We start from the raw sequence: 16900 nt of genomic DNA, 5'->3' as shown, positions 1-16900 counted from the left end.
AATCTTTCACACAAGAGAAGACAAAGTCAATATGCAAGAGAGTGAAGGCAGATACCAGACCAGGAGAGTCATCGCAAATTGAGTTATGTTTGGCTATACACTACATGCACTGTAAATGGGAAAACCATCTAATCAGATATTGGGTACCTCATCACTATAATTCTAAAGACTCAAATTACTGACTGAATAAACCTACACCCCCACTTACTTTAAGGCACCATTAACTTATAAATGTGACATCTGTAGCATTGCTGGATTTATTAAGGGGAGAGATGATTATACCGAACTGCGAAGGGATGCGGTCATAGCAAAAGTGCTACAATTAGTCACAAGATAAATTTACTGTTCCTTTTATTTAACGTAAGCACCAACTGACTTTGATTTTTTTTTTCTTCAAAAAGTATACTCACGCTATTGAAAGACAAAAGTTTTTTTTTATGTAGAGCAAAATATGTACTGACTTTCCCAAATGATGTTGAAATTTGAGTCACAACCCATTAAAAAAACACCATAATGCAACAAAAATAGGGCCTTTCTTCATCCAAAAAGGAGCATGAATAATGCAAGGGCATCAAATGTAAGTGCTGAAATATTTAAAGACCAAGCAGTGCTGAAACTTTGTGACAGCTGTTGGGCCTATATCTAACCAACTTTTTTTTAAGAGAATCCTTCCTCTTCAAAAATCTGAGTGAAAATCTGTATCAAAACTCTGAGAGAAAATAGGGTAAACAGATGTCTGGCTTGACCGCAGGAAAATAGGACACATTTGGAATGATAAGTTTCCCAAACTCCGTTGGATATGCCAGATCCATGGGAACGCCAGTTAATGTCTTGCTAGATGCCAGCTAGCTGTGTGCGCTTTCCCCTCTTACCATCTGGGAAAATGTTACAGCGAATGAACGCCATCAATGATTCACTCCAAATCTGTTTCTTAAGGTTCGGCCATGCTACTGTTTCTCTAGGAACTGTGGCAGTGCTCGCTGGTTTTCATTCTGTAATTGTAGACAGATGAGACATGCCTGATTCAACAATCAAACCTCTCCTCTACATTTATGTCCCTCAACTATGTTCTACTCAATTGGAAATAATCAGTTTCTGCCAGCAGCGACCGCAGCACAGGTGCCTGTAATGATGTGCATGAGAAAATGACAGATGTAACACAAATGGCTGTAAAACATGGAAGCTTTAACTAAAAGCTTACCCATATGAACAGCGGGAAAAGTCAAGTAATTGCGGTAAATAGTGGTGCGTAGCAAGCCTACAGTGTGCTCTGGCCACGTCCGTAACTCTTGTTAAACCCTGGAACCTTTCACAAGCACCCCTCTCTGCAAGCCTGCTTCAGTCACTGGGAACCTGTGTGGGTCTGTTAGGGTGAGCTGACGGGCTCATAGTTACGACATGGAGACAATGGGAGGGTCTAATGAGGAACATATGCTTTTGTGTTTCAACAGAGCCGCTCATTGTGCAAGGAAAGGGATACTCTTCTCCTATTCAGACTCGTCACAATGAAAATCCGAGCTCTCCCTGAGCCAGTTGAGCTTACAATATCCATCCGCTTCTTTTTTCCCTGTTCTTTTTTTTCCCACCCCTCTTTCTTGACTTTAATTCTCCATGCATTCATTTTGCTTATTGTACTTATGTTACATGTTTTGTCCCGCAGATTGAAGAACAATGGCGTGCGAAACTCTAAGCACTAAAAGGAAACAGAGCGACAGAAAGCAAACATGAAAGCAGCGGAAATTAAGCAAAGTAGATGTCTCAAGTTATATGTTAATGTTCGCACTATTGTCCCTACACTAGCAAATACACTTGACTAATAAATTAAGCGGTCCGCTTGGTACCAGTTAAAGCAAAAAATATGCCTGACATTATCCTAAACACCTCAGTACTTTTTTTATGTATGTATGCACAGTGACTGTAAAGCATAAAAGCATAAACAACATACAAGCAGCATGTGTGCGTATGAGGATGCGCATGCTTGTGTGTGGGTGTCATGTTTGTGTCCTCGTCTGTGTGTGTGCATTTACGTGCGTCTGTGTGAGTTTGAGTTCAGACAGCAGTAGCTCTGGTAATCCATCCAGGCTCCCAGGGCAGCCAGCTCCTACTTCCTGATGCATGAGAAGCTGCTGGAGTGGAGTGGCAGCAACAACTGCTCAGCCCTATTTGATTACTAATAAGAGAGTTGTCCCCTCTGTCAGATACCGGGCATTCTCCACTAAGCAAACAGTGATTCCGGCTAGTCAAACATTAGCATTGCTGTCTCTCCCTACTACGTGGTGAGAGTTACACATTGAGATCGACGCTCAAACTACACCCCCTACCTCACCCCTATATCCACCACACACACACACACGCACACTTAACTACCTAAACATATTCACACTGACCAGAACGTATAGTTTTACAGTGTGAGAAAAATGTCAATGCCTGAAAGAAGACCATTTATTCTCCCTCTTTAGAAGGTGATGAAGGTAATATAAATGTGGCAGATGTAACTTCCCTGAAGGTGCAGAACAATACAGCAGACATAAAATGTTTATCCCTTCTAAAACGAAACTTTAATGGCATGGAGCTCACAGCTAACTTGAGAGAAGGAAACAGTCAATGAAAAACAACTATTGACAGTGTCAGCATCACTGCCGTAAACAAAGAAGGGAAGCCATCCAAATAAATGTGAAGTTGCCTAAGCTAATTAGGTGTATTCCCAGCATGATCCTCTAGTGATTGAACCACCTGTGATTGAACAAACCCTATCCAGGTGGTGACCGCCCCTCGGTGCACAGGTACCTGGGAAAGAGGCCCCTCAGCCACTCACACAGAATCACCCACAGTTCCCACACTGTGGGCTATAAGATGCAAGTCAGCCCAACTGGGCCGTCTGGCACACTGGGAGGGAACTCATTTGTTCACAAGCTCATCCATGTGCCTGCTCTTCCACTCAGTCACTCATCCATTTAGTCACTCAGACACTCACTCATTCACTTACTCATTCTCTGTCCACAAACACAGAAGAAGGTGCACACAGCCTACCTGTCAATGATCACAGGGTCTGATGGAGTCTCGTTCCTGTTTCCACAGCTTTTCTTGTCACAGCATCGGCTATAGGAACACAGACAGCGTGTTACAGAACAAGCAATACTTTGCTAAATAAATGAAAAAATTTGTAAATAATGCACACAAAACCACATACATTTATTACGTTCCTTGGAGTCTTTTTGATATCGGGAAAAAAATTGCAATGAGATTTCCTTCACTCAATCTACCCATTCCATTGATGCTGATGGCTGATAAAAATGGTGAAAACAACATGTTGTGTTGTTTGGCTTAGTGTTGGAGGGGAGGGGAGTGGGGATTGGGCCAGGAGGCAGGGGAGTCACTTTTCACAGCTTCAGCTTTTGTTTACCTCTAATTGCCAAGCTGCTATTTCTGAGGGAGATGCAAGGTGCCACCCTCAACCAATATTTCTGCAGGGCATTTATCAATTATGGCCTCAAAAGCACTAATCTATCTTCCACCACATGTTTCAGCCATCTCCTCCCTAAGCCTATAGCTAGCTGCCTTTCACATCTTTGATTTGGGACTTGAATCAAAACTGCAAAAATAAACAAATACATCATCCTAGCTTCCATTTGAAATGAAAACATATAAACATATGTGAAGAAGATTGATTTATGCCATATGGCGCAGAAAGAAAAACAAAGATTTTGTGCAAAGCTACTGTCAGTCAACCACACGTTATTTAAATATGTCTGATTTACACGACTTTCTAGCAGCAGTAATAAAGATGTGTTTTATAGCTAAGCCGCCGCAGTGTATTAGAGCTAAAATATAATTCAAAAACTAGATGTATTACATGCCTAAAAAACAAGATATAATAAGATAACATACCACAAGATTATTCTTATTACAACTGTTCTTATTATGTATATCTTCTGATCTGATAATAGGCAGCGGTTAAAGTAGTTCTCTATTCAGCAGCAAAACGCACTTCCTCTTGACAAAAAAAATATTACCTCTAGAGCACGAGCATATTCAATGTGTCACAAATAAGTGATGGATGTATGTATAAATTGAGCGTGAGTGATGAGTTTATGCATGGAAAAAGACAAATCATTCTCAGCTCTCATGCTGCACTTGCTCTCCAGTAACCAGTAACTTGAACAATGCATCGGTGCAACAAAGGGGAGGTTAACCGACAGTATCCGAATTCAATGTTCACAAAGCTCATGCTGAGCTCAACAATAACAACAAAAGGCGTTTTTCCTTTTAGTATCAATGACACCGCTGAATAGCAGCGCAATATGAGAGGTTGAGATTTATGTGGTTAAATGACGCTAAAAGGCTCGCTGATCATTGTTGACAGGTGGGATCAACCGAGAACTGACTCTGTGCTAAAAAGAAGAAAAAAAACTGATACATGGCATGCAACCTCTATGCATAACTTAACAGAAAACACATTGTCTCCGGCAGGCTTCAGTGATGACATACAATTCGTAGAATGTAAAAATAAATAAACCAGATATTTTAAAAAAAAACGTATGCACTGTGTCACTGATTGTTTATTATACGCACAGTCTCCCCTCAGTTCATTTTCCCTGTCCTTTTATATCGTACCAAAGTTGAATCACATCATATCAAAGTTAGAAATGACAGCAGCTCTCTCTCTCTGTGGTTTGCTGAAGGACCACAGGACAGTCTGAATTGCTGCATCACATCATGAGTGTCAAAACTTATTGAATGGGAGGGAATTACTTTTTGCGTGGATCTGCAAAAAATACACAGAGCAAATAATAATGCTTACCTGCACATAATTTCATGGGTAAGGAGAACTCTGCACATTTCTGGATTCTTGTCCTGGCCCTCATAAATGATGGCCTTTTGAAAGGAAATGAGATGGAAATAAAGTGAAAACGCAGTCATCTCTTAAACACATATTCATTGACATAAAATTGCCAAAAATTAGACACACATATCTGCTATTTTGCACTTCATAAAATAAATTAGGGCATGAATACACACGGTCTTAGGACAGCAGAATATATTAGAAGAGTGCAAGATGAGAAATATGCTTAAGATAATCACATCAATATCCTAGTGTCATAAATAATATAAATATGTATAAACATCGATAAAATCAACCTAAATAAAGAATAATAAAAAAACTAAGACTAATATCATTAACACTAACAACAATGTCAAGTGGCAGTAATAATAAAAAAAAGCATGTTATAAAATTAATGGTTATGATTATGATGATAATAATAATAAATTGTATTTTTTTAATTAATCTAGATAATATCCTGTGGCTCAGGGAGACAGACAGAGAATGAGAGGGAGAGGGAGATTTTCATAAGGAGAGATCCAATGGAAGTGTCATCAATATGCTTATAATCTGGGGATATTTGGGGGAAAGTGTTAATGGGCAATCTGTTGTTTATTTTGAGCCGCTAACAATGATCTTTCTGTGGATAAAAAGCGGTGTCTGGCGGTACGGTTGAGTAATTTTTGAGCATTGGCTGAAACAGATGGCGTGGAGCTATCAGTTCTGCCGCTCTTCTCTCCCTCCCTCGATCCCTCCCTCCTTCTTCCATTTCTAAGGATAGACACTTCACTCCCTCGTATACTGAACCGGCACCAAGTGCAAACGCAGGCAAAGCACCACGTTATTGTCAATATATATATTTTTTAAAAATTAAAAAAATATCCAGTAAAATAAACAGTGATATTTATTTTATGTTTTGATGCGATTCATATTTTTTTGTAATGTTTTTTGGGGTGTTTTTTTTATTTAGCACGCGTGAGCCCAATATTAGAGTGACTTTGAAAAAAGTGACATATCTGAACCAGGTCGCATCACTCTCTCGCTTTTTTAAAAGCTGTCCTACTTGACCTGATGGATTTTTTTTTTTCCTTTTTTCTTTTTTTTTTTTTCCTTAGGAACTGGGCGATTATCTATATTGGTTTGATTTATGTCGCTGTTTGCAGCTGTAGAAACAGAAATCCATAAATTGCTTGTTCTGCGTCATTGACTCGGATCATTCGCACAGGAATGTTGCCTGTGACCGGTGGCTCAGCTCAGGCTTCGCGGCTCTATTCTGAAGGTTCTACCCTAAACCCTCTATTTAACACCAAAACACGAGGTGGAGAGCTGGACTAAGGGTGTCTGATTTTATTCCCCAAATTATAATTAACTTTACAGATCGTGGCGTTGCCTTGCAATGTGAATTAAGACTTAATAAGGAGATTTGCGCGTGGGGCTCTGGGTTAAAAGTCATTCACATGTTTGTGGGGGAGATAAGCGAAACGCACATGAGGAAAAATATTTATATTTTATAAATATAATACTTGATGCATTTTTTTAACGTGTTTAGAGCGTCACCTCTGACTCTTAGCAGGGGAAGTCAAATCTAATCATGTGAAGCAGGCGAAGTGTTTGAATTTGAATGGGAGCCTACAAAGAAGCAGGCAGAGTGAAATTGTCTTTATAGAGTCTTGCAATGTGATATGAGCAAACGTAAACAGTCATAATGGAAGCTGTCTCTTCTCGTTACACAGGTAATTTGATTTTATTCTGTGCCACAACGTCCATTTTGCAAGCCGATTTATTATTTTTTTCTAAATCATGTGGTGCATGTACCTCAGGGGTGACGATTTGCACGGCGCGTTAAGGTTTTGCAAAAAAAGAAAGAGTGAACCATTGATGTGAGCAGGGTTTTGCACTGTGTGTGTGGAAACAAGTGTAACAGCAGCGTACCTGCTTCGTCATGGAATCGATTAACCGTATGTAAAGATCCTGTTCTGTTCTGACGCCTGGGGAGAGAAAAAGAACACCACTTGTGAGTTTTCAGGAATTATGGGCAACGCATTTTTTTTTAAACAAAGAAAGGCTTGCAAATAAAGTTTAGTAACGTGTAATAAACATATAAATATAAACAGTTCAGTGATTACATTTATTTAAAAAAATACAACATTTTTTTTATTATTACCATTATTACAGCCTATGCTATACAAACTTTTGACCACACGTGTTTGCACACATTTTTCCTGGCAGTTTAACTCACCATTGCTGTACAATAACTGTAGTTTGTAATGTATCCCATTGTTAGTTTTTTCACTGGTTGGTTCCTGCAGAAGACAACAGTTTGTTAAAAATGCAACATCAACACGCACAAGTGCCCATCACCGCCACCACATGTCTGTGTGTTGACAAAAATATGTAAAGAAGAGAAACAGCTTTAGTTCAAAACGACTCTCTGTCAACAACGAATTGAGTTTTTTAAAAACAATCAATATTACACGTGACTTCCCCTTAGTAACCCAATGCCAGTTCACAGAACGTAATTTCGATACATGTGCTGATTGTGTACAGGGTTGCACGTTATGTATTTTTGTCTTAAATACCCCGCTTACTTTTTCTTTCTCCACAAAGTCCACAAAAGCTGTCCTTTCGATCTCCACGGGCTGACCCTGTCTGTCATACAGCGCCAGGACGAAATGGAAAAAATTGGATTTTCTGAGGTTGGAAGGGGGCTGCTTTTCATAATGTGCCCGTGCCAAGCCGACACCGCTGCGGGGAGAAAACAAGAGACCATCTCGGTTAAGCACCGGACACCGGGGATACTAGATGATGGAGAAGCTGATGGAAACATTGGAGATGCAGTAGCACGCTTGAGTACGGGGGAGATTTCTTGATTTGTCACAATAATGGGTAATCTGATGTAATGAAAGAAGGGAAAGCCGAAGGGGGGGCATTTATTGGGAGACCGTAATTGATACAGAGTATTCAGGGGATTGAGGGGTCGATATGATGAGGAGGGAATGCGTGAGAAAAATCAGATGCTTTTGGCATGCGTACCTTTGGGCGGCTGTGTTTGCATCCACCACCCCAGCTGTGTGCATCCAGGAGCGGACCGAGTTCAGTCCACCGAGCGGTTCCTCCTTCATCGTCGTCCCACCCCGCGGTATAGTTTCCTGAATTCCAAACATTTAGGACAATTTGCGTGAAAAGAGCCTCCTGCGAAATTAGATAAATAAACGTCCAAGCGTGTTATCCTTTAGGGTTGCTTGTTTTTTGTTGCTGCACGGGATAAGTAGCGATAGAGCCGATTCAGACTTGCGAGGGAAAACCCGGTCCACAGGTCTTGCCTCCCTCTTCAGTCCGTCCGATGTGAACAATTCTCAAAGTGCCGTACTTAGTTAGAGCGGTATCCACAGACTGGAAAAGTGAATTGTTCAATAGACGCGATTTTTTTTGTGTTTCAATTGTTCCTCTTTGTTTTTTTTTCTTTTCTTTTTTTTTGTGCTATTCACAGAAAAATCGATGGCAGTTGTTTGTGTTTGTGGGTGATGCTGCTCTCAAAGTGCCCACATCCCTGAAGCACCGCATCCAAAACCTTCAGGACTTCTTGTTGAATAAAAAACCCACTCCTGAAAAAGGTGCTGCTGCTTCTCCACAAGACAAACACAGGCAAAGGCTGATCACCAGTGGAGGTGTTCCTAGTACACAGGAGAGGTGGATAAGGGGCCCTTTCGCGTCGTGCAGGATGGATGGGAACATGCAAAACTAAGCCCTCTTTCCCCGAGGACTGAAATCTTTCCCGGGAGCCAAAACTCTAAACCCACGGGAGAGGCGCTGTCAGAATATGACGCTGAAGGGGCGGGGCTTTGTCCAAATATGGAGCTCTGACGCTTCCTGTCAGGCAGTGGCGCTCCTCTGTACGGGTACAGCCCTATAGTGCAGCAGCCTGAGAACACTCATTCGCTCCACTTTTCCTCTTGCTTAGGCCCTATATGTGGTGAGTTTGACTTTTTTAATGATATGGAAAATTACAAACGGGTGTAACCATCACAAATAAAAATAAAAATAAATAAATAATAACAATCCGAAATTTCCGGATTCATTGCTTATTATTATTTTTTTTTAGATGCCCTAATGATTCCAATTGACGTGATTGGTTTTATTATAGCGGATTCAAATGAATAGCATTTGACATATTTATTCGATTAAATGTGTTATTATTATTACAAATTGACTTGATGAGATTGTCTGTTCACTAATGTTTCGAAAGCATCTCAATAGTTGTGTGAATACAGGCCATAAATCATATTTCAATAATGGCAGATCACGTTTCTTCACAGAACGGACACATTTCTATTGTGCATTTTCAACTACGCTGTAGGTTATTTTAGTGTAATTAAAATGTAATTAATGTAACGCTGATTTCAGAGAATTAGACATGCTTATACATCTATTAATTAACATTAACATTTCATTGAGGTTTTTTTTTCAACAACAGATGATTGACTTTCAATTGTTGTGCTGTGTGTCTCAGAGCAGAGGATTTCTTTATTTAGTGCACGAGATATGAACAGAGTTAAAAAATCAGTTTCTCAGTATCCCTCTCAGTAGAGTGAAAGCAAGTCAATCACATCGCTGTGCCATTTACAGGAGATCTTCTGACCTCTTTTTATGGGCTAAGAATCAGAGCCACAGTGTCTCATGACATTAAACAAACTTCAGGAAATCCATGGTTCTGTGTCTTCTTTATTTCATGCACGTGCTGTAAAATCGGTAATAATCAGAAACATCTTAATCATTTTTAAAGAGCTAACTGCCTACATGTCCGACTCTGTCCGAGAGGGGCAAGCAGGCAATTCGGTTCATTAGTGGTGAAAAGGAGGAGAGGATGGAGGGAGAGAGGGGAGGGTGCGAGGAAGAGAGATGTGTGCTATATCCTGAGCAATCTATCTAGCTGGTGCTGAGGGTTAATAGCTGCTGCCAAAGATAAGTGAATTATAAGCTGTTGCTTTCACCTCTACACAATCTATTGCCAAATTGCCCAGTCACAAAATGAGGGTGTGGATTTTTGACTCTTTGTATTATTGAAGAGAAATCCAAGTTTCAATTTGTGAACAAAAATTTTAGGAAAAACTCCAAAGGGGGCCTTTGTAAAAAAAAATAAAAAATAAAAAAGTTATCGTTTTATTCTTAGACGAAACAAACCGAGACGCATGTTATAAATGTTTTTGCTTTTTCTACCGAGATTGGAAATATATTATTTGCAGAACTCACTCTGCTTTTTTTCGCAGTTTCAAGTCGCTTATTAGAAGTTAACCCCTGATTACACGCGCCGAGGCGATTTAAATGTGATTATCAAATTAGGAGACTTTGAGACAAATCCTCTTAGATCTGATACTGTTGACTGGAGAAGGAAAATGGATCTCCACACCCGTCACGTAGGTAACGATGCTGTCCTGAAAGGGAGTTTTAAACCGTATTTGACAACAAATGCAGCTGCCCCGCTATTTCAGAAGATATTAGAGGAAAATGAATGCAAATCTGTGTGCAGGAGCCATCTGGACGTGGAGAGAGGGAGTCAGCTGCTCCACACACTGAGGCGCGGAGCCTGAATCCGTCTCAGCTCATTCTGTGGGATCATCTGCGTGGTGGGCTTACACCGTGGAAAATGCGCTCTCCATCATTAGGTGAAATGTTAGCATCAAAATAAAAGAAACGTTGATCCCCGTTTGTTTTAGCGGCTGCGTGCATGAGCAACTTTGCATGGGCCTGGATTTAGAGGATTTTAGTCACATTTTCTCATTTCTCACAAAATTGGAAGAAAAAAAAAAACTTGTTTCTCAACCGCACGCTGGAGGTAAGTGGTGGGTGACGAACAGGGAAACAAGTGCAAACTGTTTGCCTCATCTCTGCATCTTGGCCGCATTGAAGCAGGCTGAATGCCCGTCTAAACGACCGGCTGATGACACGGGGGGCTGTTATCTCATTCTTCTATTCAGTGGCCACAATGAATGAACCCCTAAAGATTTGGGCCTGACCACTGATATAAAAGAAAACTGCAAGGGACGCGTGGCTCCCAATAAAAATGTACACGGTGACTTCGAAGACCTCCCGTCTCGACGGGACGAGCCTCCTCCGTATTGAGGGTGACGTCTTCTTTTTTGTGTGAATTTACGGGGCGAGGCCCTCATGATCTCCTTAAATTTGCATGTAAATGGCGACATCAGCCTATACGCGTGCCAGGGGCCAGCGGGCCTCCCAGATGTCAAGGCAAAGTCAATCAGCCGGCCGCTGCCCAGCTGTCCATCGATGCACTTTATTGGGACAACACTTTCATTATGCTCACCTGCATTGTTTCCTAATGAATTGATTGGCAAAAAAAAAAGAGGGAGAAAAGAAATCTTATTAGCACTCACCAAGCAAGTTCGCTCACGGCTTTATCACAGAGGTTGTTTTAAAGTGATCTTTTTTCGATTAAATATTAATCAAATACGCCTACAGTTACGCATCACTCTAAACTCCATATGGAACAAATAGGCAGCCAGCCCACATATTGTTTACAACTCAACTAGCCTATTTATTATTCCATTGTTTAGACATTTTGTGTATATGGTTGAACTTAATGGTTATTTATTTACTTTGGCTATTTATTTATTTTATGTATGTGTGTGTGACATGTGCTACCGGACAAAAAAAAACATTTTCACATTTACTGTGAAGTGTAGGCTACAGCCTTTGTTTTAAATATAACGTAAATATTTTAAAGTTCAACTTTTACACTTGTGTATTGTCAGTTTTCTCGCAAGTGTGGGGAATCCGACACTATTGACCTTATAATTATTGGATTTTTCTAAATGAAATGAGTAAAACGCTTAATACGCCATTACAATGACAGCCTCCTTGCAAACTTTGTTTAAAGAAGCTATTAATGTTACAGGCCTAATAAATGTGCTCGCGACATTCGCTTTGACATATTCAAATATCATATTAAAATACAGTTTGAACGTTATTTTTAATTATAGGGGTAAAACACAAATGGCCAAGAGTGATGAGATCAATCATGTAGGCTATTCTTGTCAAGTATTATAGCTGATAGACGGACAGCGCCCCTCGTTGGTTACACTTGAGATCATTGTGTCGATATGAGGCAGCTGTGTTCCTCAGTGACAAGATAGCTAAATCTCAACATAGGTTTATCTAACACCCCGCTCCCCGGCCCCCCCGAGTGGCAAAGCATGGCTGCTTATGTTCAGGACAATATATCTCAAATAATATAGGGAAAGTTCGCGAGAGCATCCTTTAAAAATGTGCTGACCAGCAGACACAAGCATAAACAAATATGATTAAAATATATTATAGAGCCAAACCGTTAAGGAGAGCAGAACGCGTTACTGGTGTGTCTTGATGTCGTCTTACAATTAAACTGTCACATAAGCCATATTATTTGTATTATTGTTATTATCCTTAATGGCTTATTAGTAGCGGTACAATCCACGTGTGCATCTTTTTTATATATACGTTTAATATAGGTGTGTCAAATAAACACACGCACATAATCTGACACACGGCTGCTGTGACCTCACATTTCGTCACTAACTTCTGTCAGAGTGCTCATGTTAATTGTGTGCAGTGGTGAGTTCTGTCAAGGGCATTGCCCGTGCGCACAATTTGCATTTCCATTCTGCTGTGGAAATGATGAGAGCGTTTCTGCGCGGTTTAGAGCCTCGCGGCGCAGTCTGTGGGCGAATTACATTTAAAGAAGGCGAGAGAAATTAAATAAGAAACCGAGACCACTTCAGGGCTATTAACATCTAAAATATCCCCTGGAAATTTAGACCAAAATACACATGACCAAATACCCAGCATACCTTCGCTGTTACGCAGCCCCGACTTGATTGCGTCCATCAGCTGTCTAAAATCCTTTCTTCAAAAAAAAGTTATCACGCCGCCTCACATTTCTCAGTGGCACTGATGGGAGCGAGGTAAATGTGATTATTCAGCTCTAAATCGGACCATATTAACTTATAATATAGGCGCCCTAATACCAAACGCACTGTGACACTGTGCAAAAATCTGACTTTAAAGGTCATTTTAAATCTCATCAGTAAGGAAGATATGGCACATGTTGCATCGGGCAACGTGGCCTCCAAAGCGAGAGGCATCAGCTTTAACCTTGTTTTGTTTTTTAAGAGCACATGTGCCACACAAAAAGCAGACTTTCCCTCAATGCTCAAGAGAACTTCCATTTGCCCATTGACCCGTGATGGAGCTATGGCCAACTTATAATGATACTGCCCCTCCTGCAGGAGTTCAATAATTCTCAAGTCACACCCATCAAAATGCATATTTTTCTACATGTTGCATCAGCACCTCTAATTTACTCTGGGGATTACCATCCTTAAAGTGATACAAATGTAATGGTGATTGGCAAGGTGTCTCATATATGAGCATTGCGGTACAATTCATTATCACGCCACACAACTGGATTTTGATTTTAGTCAGAGATCCTTATTAATGTTGAACTGCGTTACTATTAACAGAAATGTTAATTATGATGTCAAGACGGAGAGAGTCAAGGTGAAAGCTGCACAGCAATAGCTAAAAATAATCCATGCCAGCTAGAGTACAGTAGGATCCTGCAGAGGAGTGTTACTGGCAAGGGACCTTTTTGCTGCAACAAAGAGGTGGAAAAGAGGAAGTAAATGAATTAGAGTACAAGCCAGTTTTTGTCTTTGTTTCATCCACACTTGTCCTGTCCCTATTTTCCAACCTCTCCCTTTCCCTTGCTATTGGAAGTGCTGCAAATTGTATAATGCTGGTCTTTGTTCTACAGAGTCAAGCCACATGAATAGCCGTCCTGAGCACACACAAAAACACACTGACAAACTGATCATCTTAAAAAAGCAACGCCCTGGTGCTCACTTGGCCTACTTTCCACGGCAGCACTGGGACGTGGGAAGAGGAATAGAATTCAGGGGAGGATGTTCTTGCACTCTGGGAAACATTCAGTATAGCAAGTGTGATGCACATAAACATAGCCTTTGCATTGTCAACCTTAGACCGCATTTGCCCCAGATAACTAGTCCCCATGTGCTAGACTATTCTCTTTGACTTTGCAATTGAAATCCTGAGAAGATTATGCCAAAGCTAAAAGAGGCAAACTCCAGGGTGGGATTTCAATTGTCAATTCCTGTTGGATTTTATAGCATTATGACATATAGTACACCATCTGTTACACTTCCTGTGACTAGGTCTAGTCTGTACAAGACGAGCCTATTGATGGACACATCATTAAAACTAAGACCTATGGTTTTTAATGGAAAAAAGGAATATTCAATATTTTTTCTTTGACACACTCTTTAACACAGATGTATGACTGAGCACGAGGGGACTCCAGGTTAGAAACCGCAAGGGTAAATTACGAAGGTGCAGGGAAAGTAACTACTCCTAACTTTAGCGAAAACAGACTTCCTGAAGCACTAGATAATCTGGGGCTTCTATGTACACCGCCTAACCAAATGTCGACATCTGCGAGGGTGTGCATAAAGAAAAGCTCCTCAGAGAAACAGGGGGATAATAATCTTAGTTCCCCTCACCTTCAGTTTGCCCATAGGGGTTTAAAAGGGAGATGAAGAAATCCTATGTAAACATGCCAAGTCAAATTTTCACTTGAAATGTGACATGGAGGCAAAGGCCAACCTTGGCGCATCACTAATGCGGTTCCACACATGAGTTTTTAGTGCCCCTGGATGTAAACAATTGATGTATTCAGTCCGCGGTTTGAGAACTGACTCACTATGCACACTTAGTATGTTTGAACATCTTTTTATCCACGACTTGTACGTTTAGTGCATAGGTGAAGAGCCCAAAGAAGTCAACACAAAGCTTGTACACAATCACAATGTCTGTACTCAATAGCTTCCATGAAAGTGAGTTTTGCTCTCCTGAGAAACATACAAAGTTTGAGCATCTGTTCCATCATGTAGTCTTTGTTGAGAAATTAAATATTGAACTGATCTAGTGTACCATGAATGTTTCACTCACATAGTGATTAGACAGACTGGAGAGGCAAGACATTGCAGCACATTACACTCTACTTTAATATACCGCATTTGTTGTCCTTGTCTTTAAGTGTTTTATACACCAGATTATATTGTTGTCGGAGAAAATGGTTATAATTGTTGCTTCAATTACGCTTAACATGCGTGTGTAATTCTAGCACATACTAACACACATGCAAATACGCATACAAGCACGTTATGAATATTGTGTGCACAAACATAATCATCCGCTGAACTCAATGAGCATTATGAGTGTGGTCCGGCTGATAGTGCACATTATTTTAATTGAAAAACAAAAAACTCAAATTAGAGTTTTGGTTTTATGATTCAATCTGCGCCTTGGTGGCATCTGTTCTTACACTTATATGTTATTGTGCACCATATAGAAAAAAAGTAATGATTTAAATTGGTTTTCTTGTTTGCAGTTAAAATCTTCTCACTTTGTCATCCTTTGCTCCAAATCAACAACTGTCTCAAGGGAGAACCCCTAATGATGTTTTTTGACATTAACATTTCGGATTAGATGAGCAGACCAAGGTAACATGCGAGCAGGAGAAGGAAACGGTATCATCACAGAGATCATAAAATGGTGTCGTGAGTAGTCTTTTGTCCGGGACCATAGGAGAGTTCTATTGCTAAAGGGAAGGACAAAAGCAGAAGGCGCCACGGGTATAAGGTTCCCCTGTGCAACAATGCTGAAAGTTTCAACTTGCAGCACATGGGTGTAACTTTAACTGGAATACTGTGGATCAAAGACTCACAAACAAAGTGGGTGGAAATGCTGGAGGAGTGTCTGTGCTCAAGTGAAGGACAGGTTTACTAGAGAGAAAGCGAGAGAGTCCATTTATGAAACACAGACCAACCAATCAAGGCTAATTACCGAGACTGTGTTTTGTGAACTCAAAGGGCAGCATGATTCAATTAACAGAATTGATAGATATAATTGTTTGGCGCTTTTTGGAAAAATAAAATTACCCTACTTGCAGAACATGGTAAAACAAGCTTATTAGATATAAAACAAATGTTGTCACTGCTTCATGCGCATGTAATTATGAAGAGGATACGCAGCACATTTTGTATCGCATCTCAAACATTCATTCCGCACGCCTGTCTTCGCCTGTCATCCTGTAGAGAGTCAGACAATTATTCAGTTCTGCTTCTTTAAATAAGAAACATAGCCTTGAAATTTGTGTGGCTTAAGGCAACTCATCAGGTTAGATCAGTGCAATGTGGATGTGTAACCTTTACACTGCAGTTGAACCTGCACATACAAGTGTTATGAAAGGTCCCTGTGGCACTCTGCTCTTCTGACATGGATTTGAAGACTTGCCACTTTATTAGCTGCTAAGCCCCCAATACTTGTTCTATATAGTGGAGGCCTATGTTATGAGCTGGGATCTCATTGTCTTGCGTTATTAGAGGAAGAGTCTGCAGCACTCTGTTGTCCCCCCAGGAGAATAGCCTGACTGTTTGAAGGAAAGCTACAAGTGCAATTTAACCCATCTTATTTACAATATGATCTGTTACAAGGACATCATTGCTGCAAGGATTCACATTTAATATATCCCCTCAATGTGATTCTTTTCTGTTTTCATTGATTCGGGAGAGTATTTTGTTTGACGTTCACTTGATCCTTTAAAAGAAAAACAAAATAAATCTCTAAATCTGTTAAGTTAGAGTAGACTTGGAGACAAGCTGAAAACTTTAGCCGTCCACGCTGCTCCAATTGAATATTATATATTTCACGTTAACCTAAGGCAAGTCAAAGTCAAAGCAATTGCTTTGTGCTTAAAGGTCAAAACTGTTAATTAATAAATGTGAGTGGCTATGGAGTAAATCATGACAGAATCAACATCAGCTCGGGGGAAACAAGCAGTTTTGTGATCATCACTTGTGTCAGCAGCACACTTATCCTCCAAAATGGAAATTATCTATTGGCATTGAATAATAAGTGCCATAGTGCCATCTAGTGCACAAATTTGCACACTGAAGAATAAATATACACCGTATCTTACATACACAGCCTTACCAAAGAGGTACA

General features: G+C 40.3%; 1 protein-coding gene across 6 annotated transcripts in view; it reads right to left on the bottom strand.

The window, feature by feature from the left end:
- Nucleotides 1-8565, bottom strand: part of LOC310953831 (transcription factor COE3) — a 66268-nt gene extending 57703 nt beyond the window's left edge. For all 6 annotated transcript variants that reach the window (XM_083923057.1, XM_083923060.1, XM_083923058.1 and 3 more), the window contains exons 1-6: nt 7856-8565; nt 7411-7567; nt 7062-7125; nt 6755-6810; nt 4802-4875; nt 3031-3099 (exon numbers count right to left, since the gene is read on the bottom strand). In XM_083923057.1, coding sequence (XP_083779183.1) covers nt 3031-3099; nt 4802-4875; nt 6755-6810; nt 7062-7125; nt 7411-7567; nt 7856-7986 — 551 coding nt within the window. In that variant the 5' untranslated portion in view covers nt 7987-8565. The remainder of the gene's footprint in view (nt 1-3030; nt 3100-4801; nt 4876-6754; nt 6811-7061; nt 7126-7410; nt 7568-7855) is intronic.
- Nucleotides 8566-16900: the final 8335 nt, after the last annotated feature.

Source organism: Echiichthys vipera, assembly GCF_963691815.1.
Source record: "Echiichthys vipera genome assembly, chromosome: 11".
NCBI lineage: Eukaryota > Metazoa > Chordata > Actinopteri > Perciformes > Trachinidae > Echiichthys > Echiichthys vipera.
Note: the sequence above shows the minus strand (reverse complement) of the source record. Positions and strands in the feature narration are given on the sequence as shown.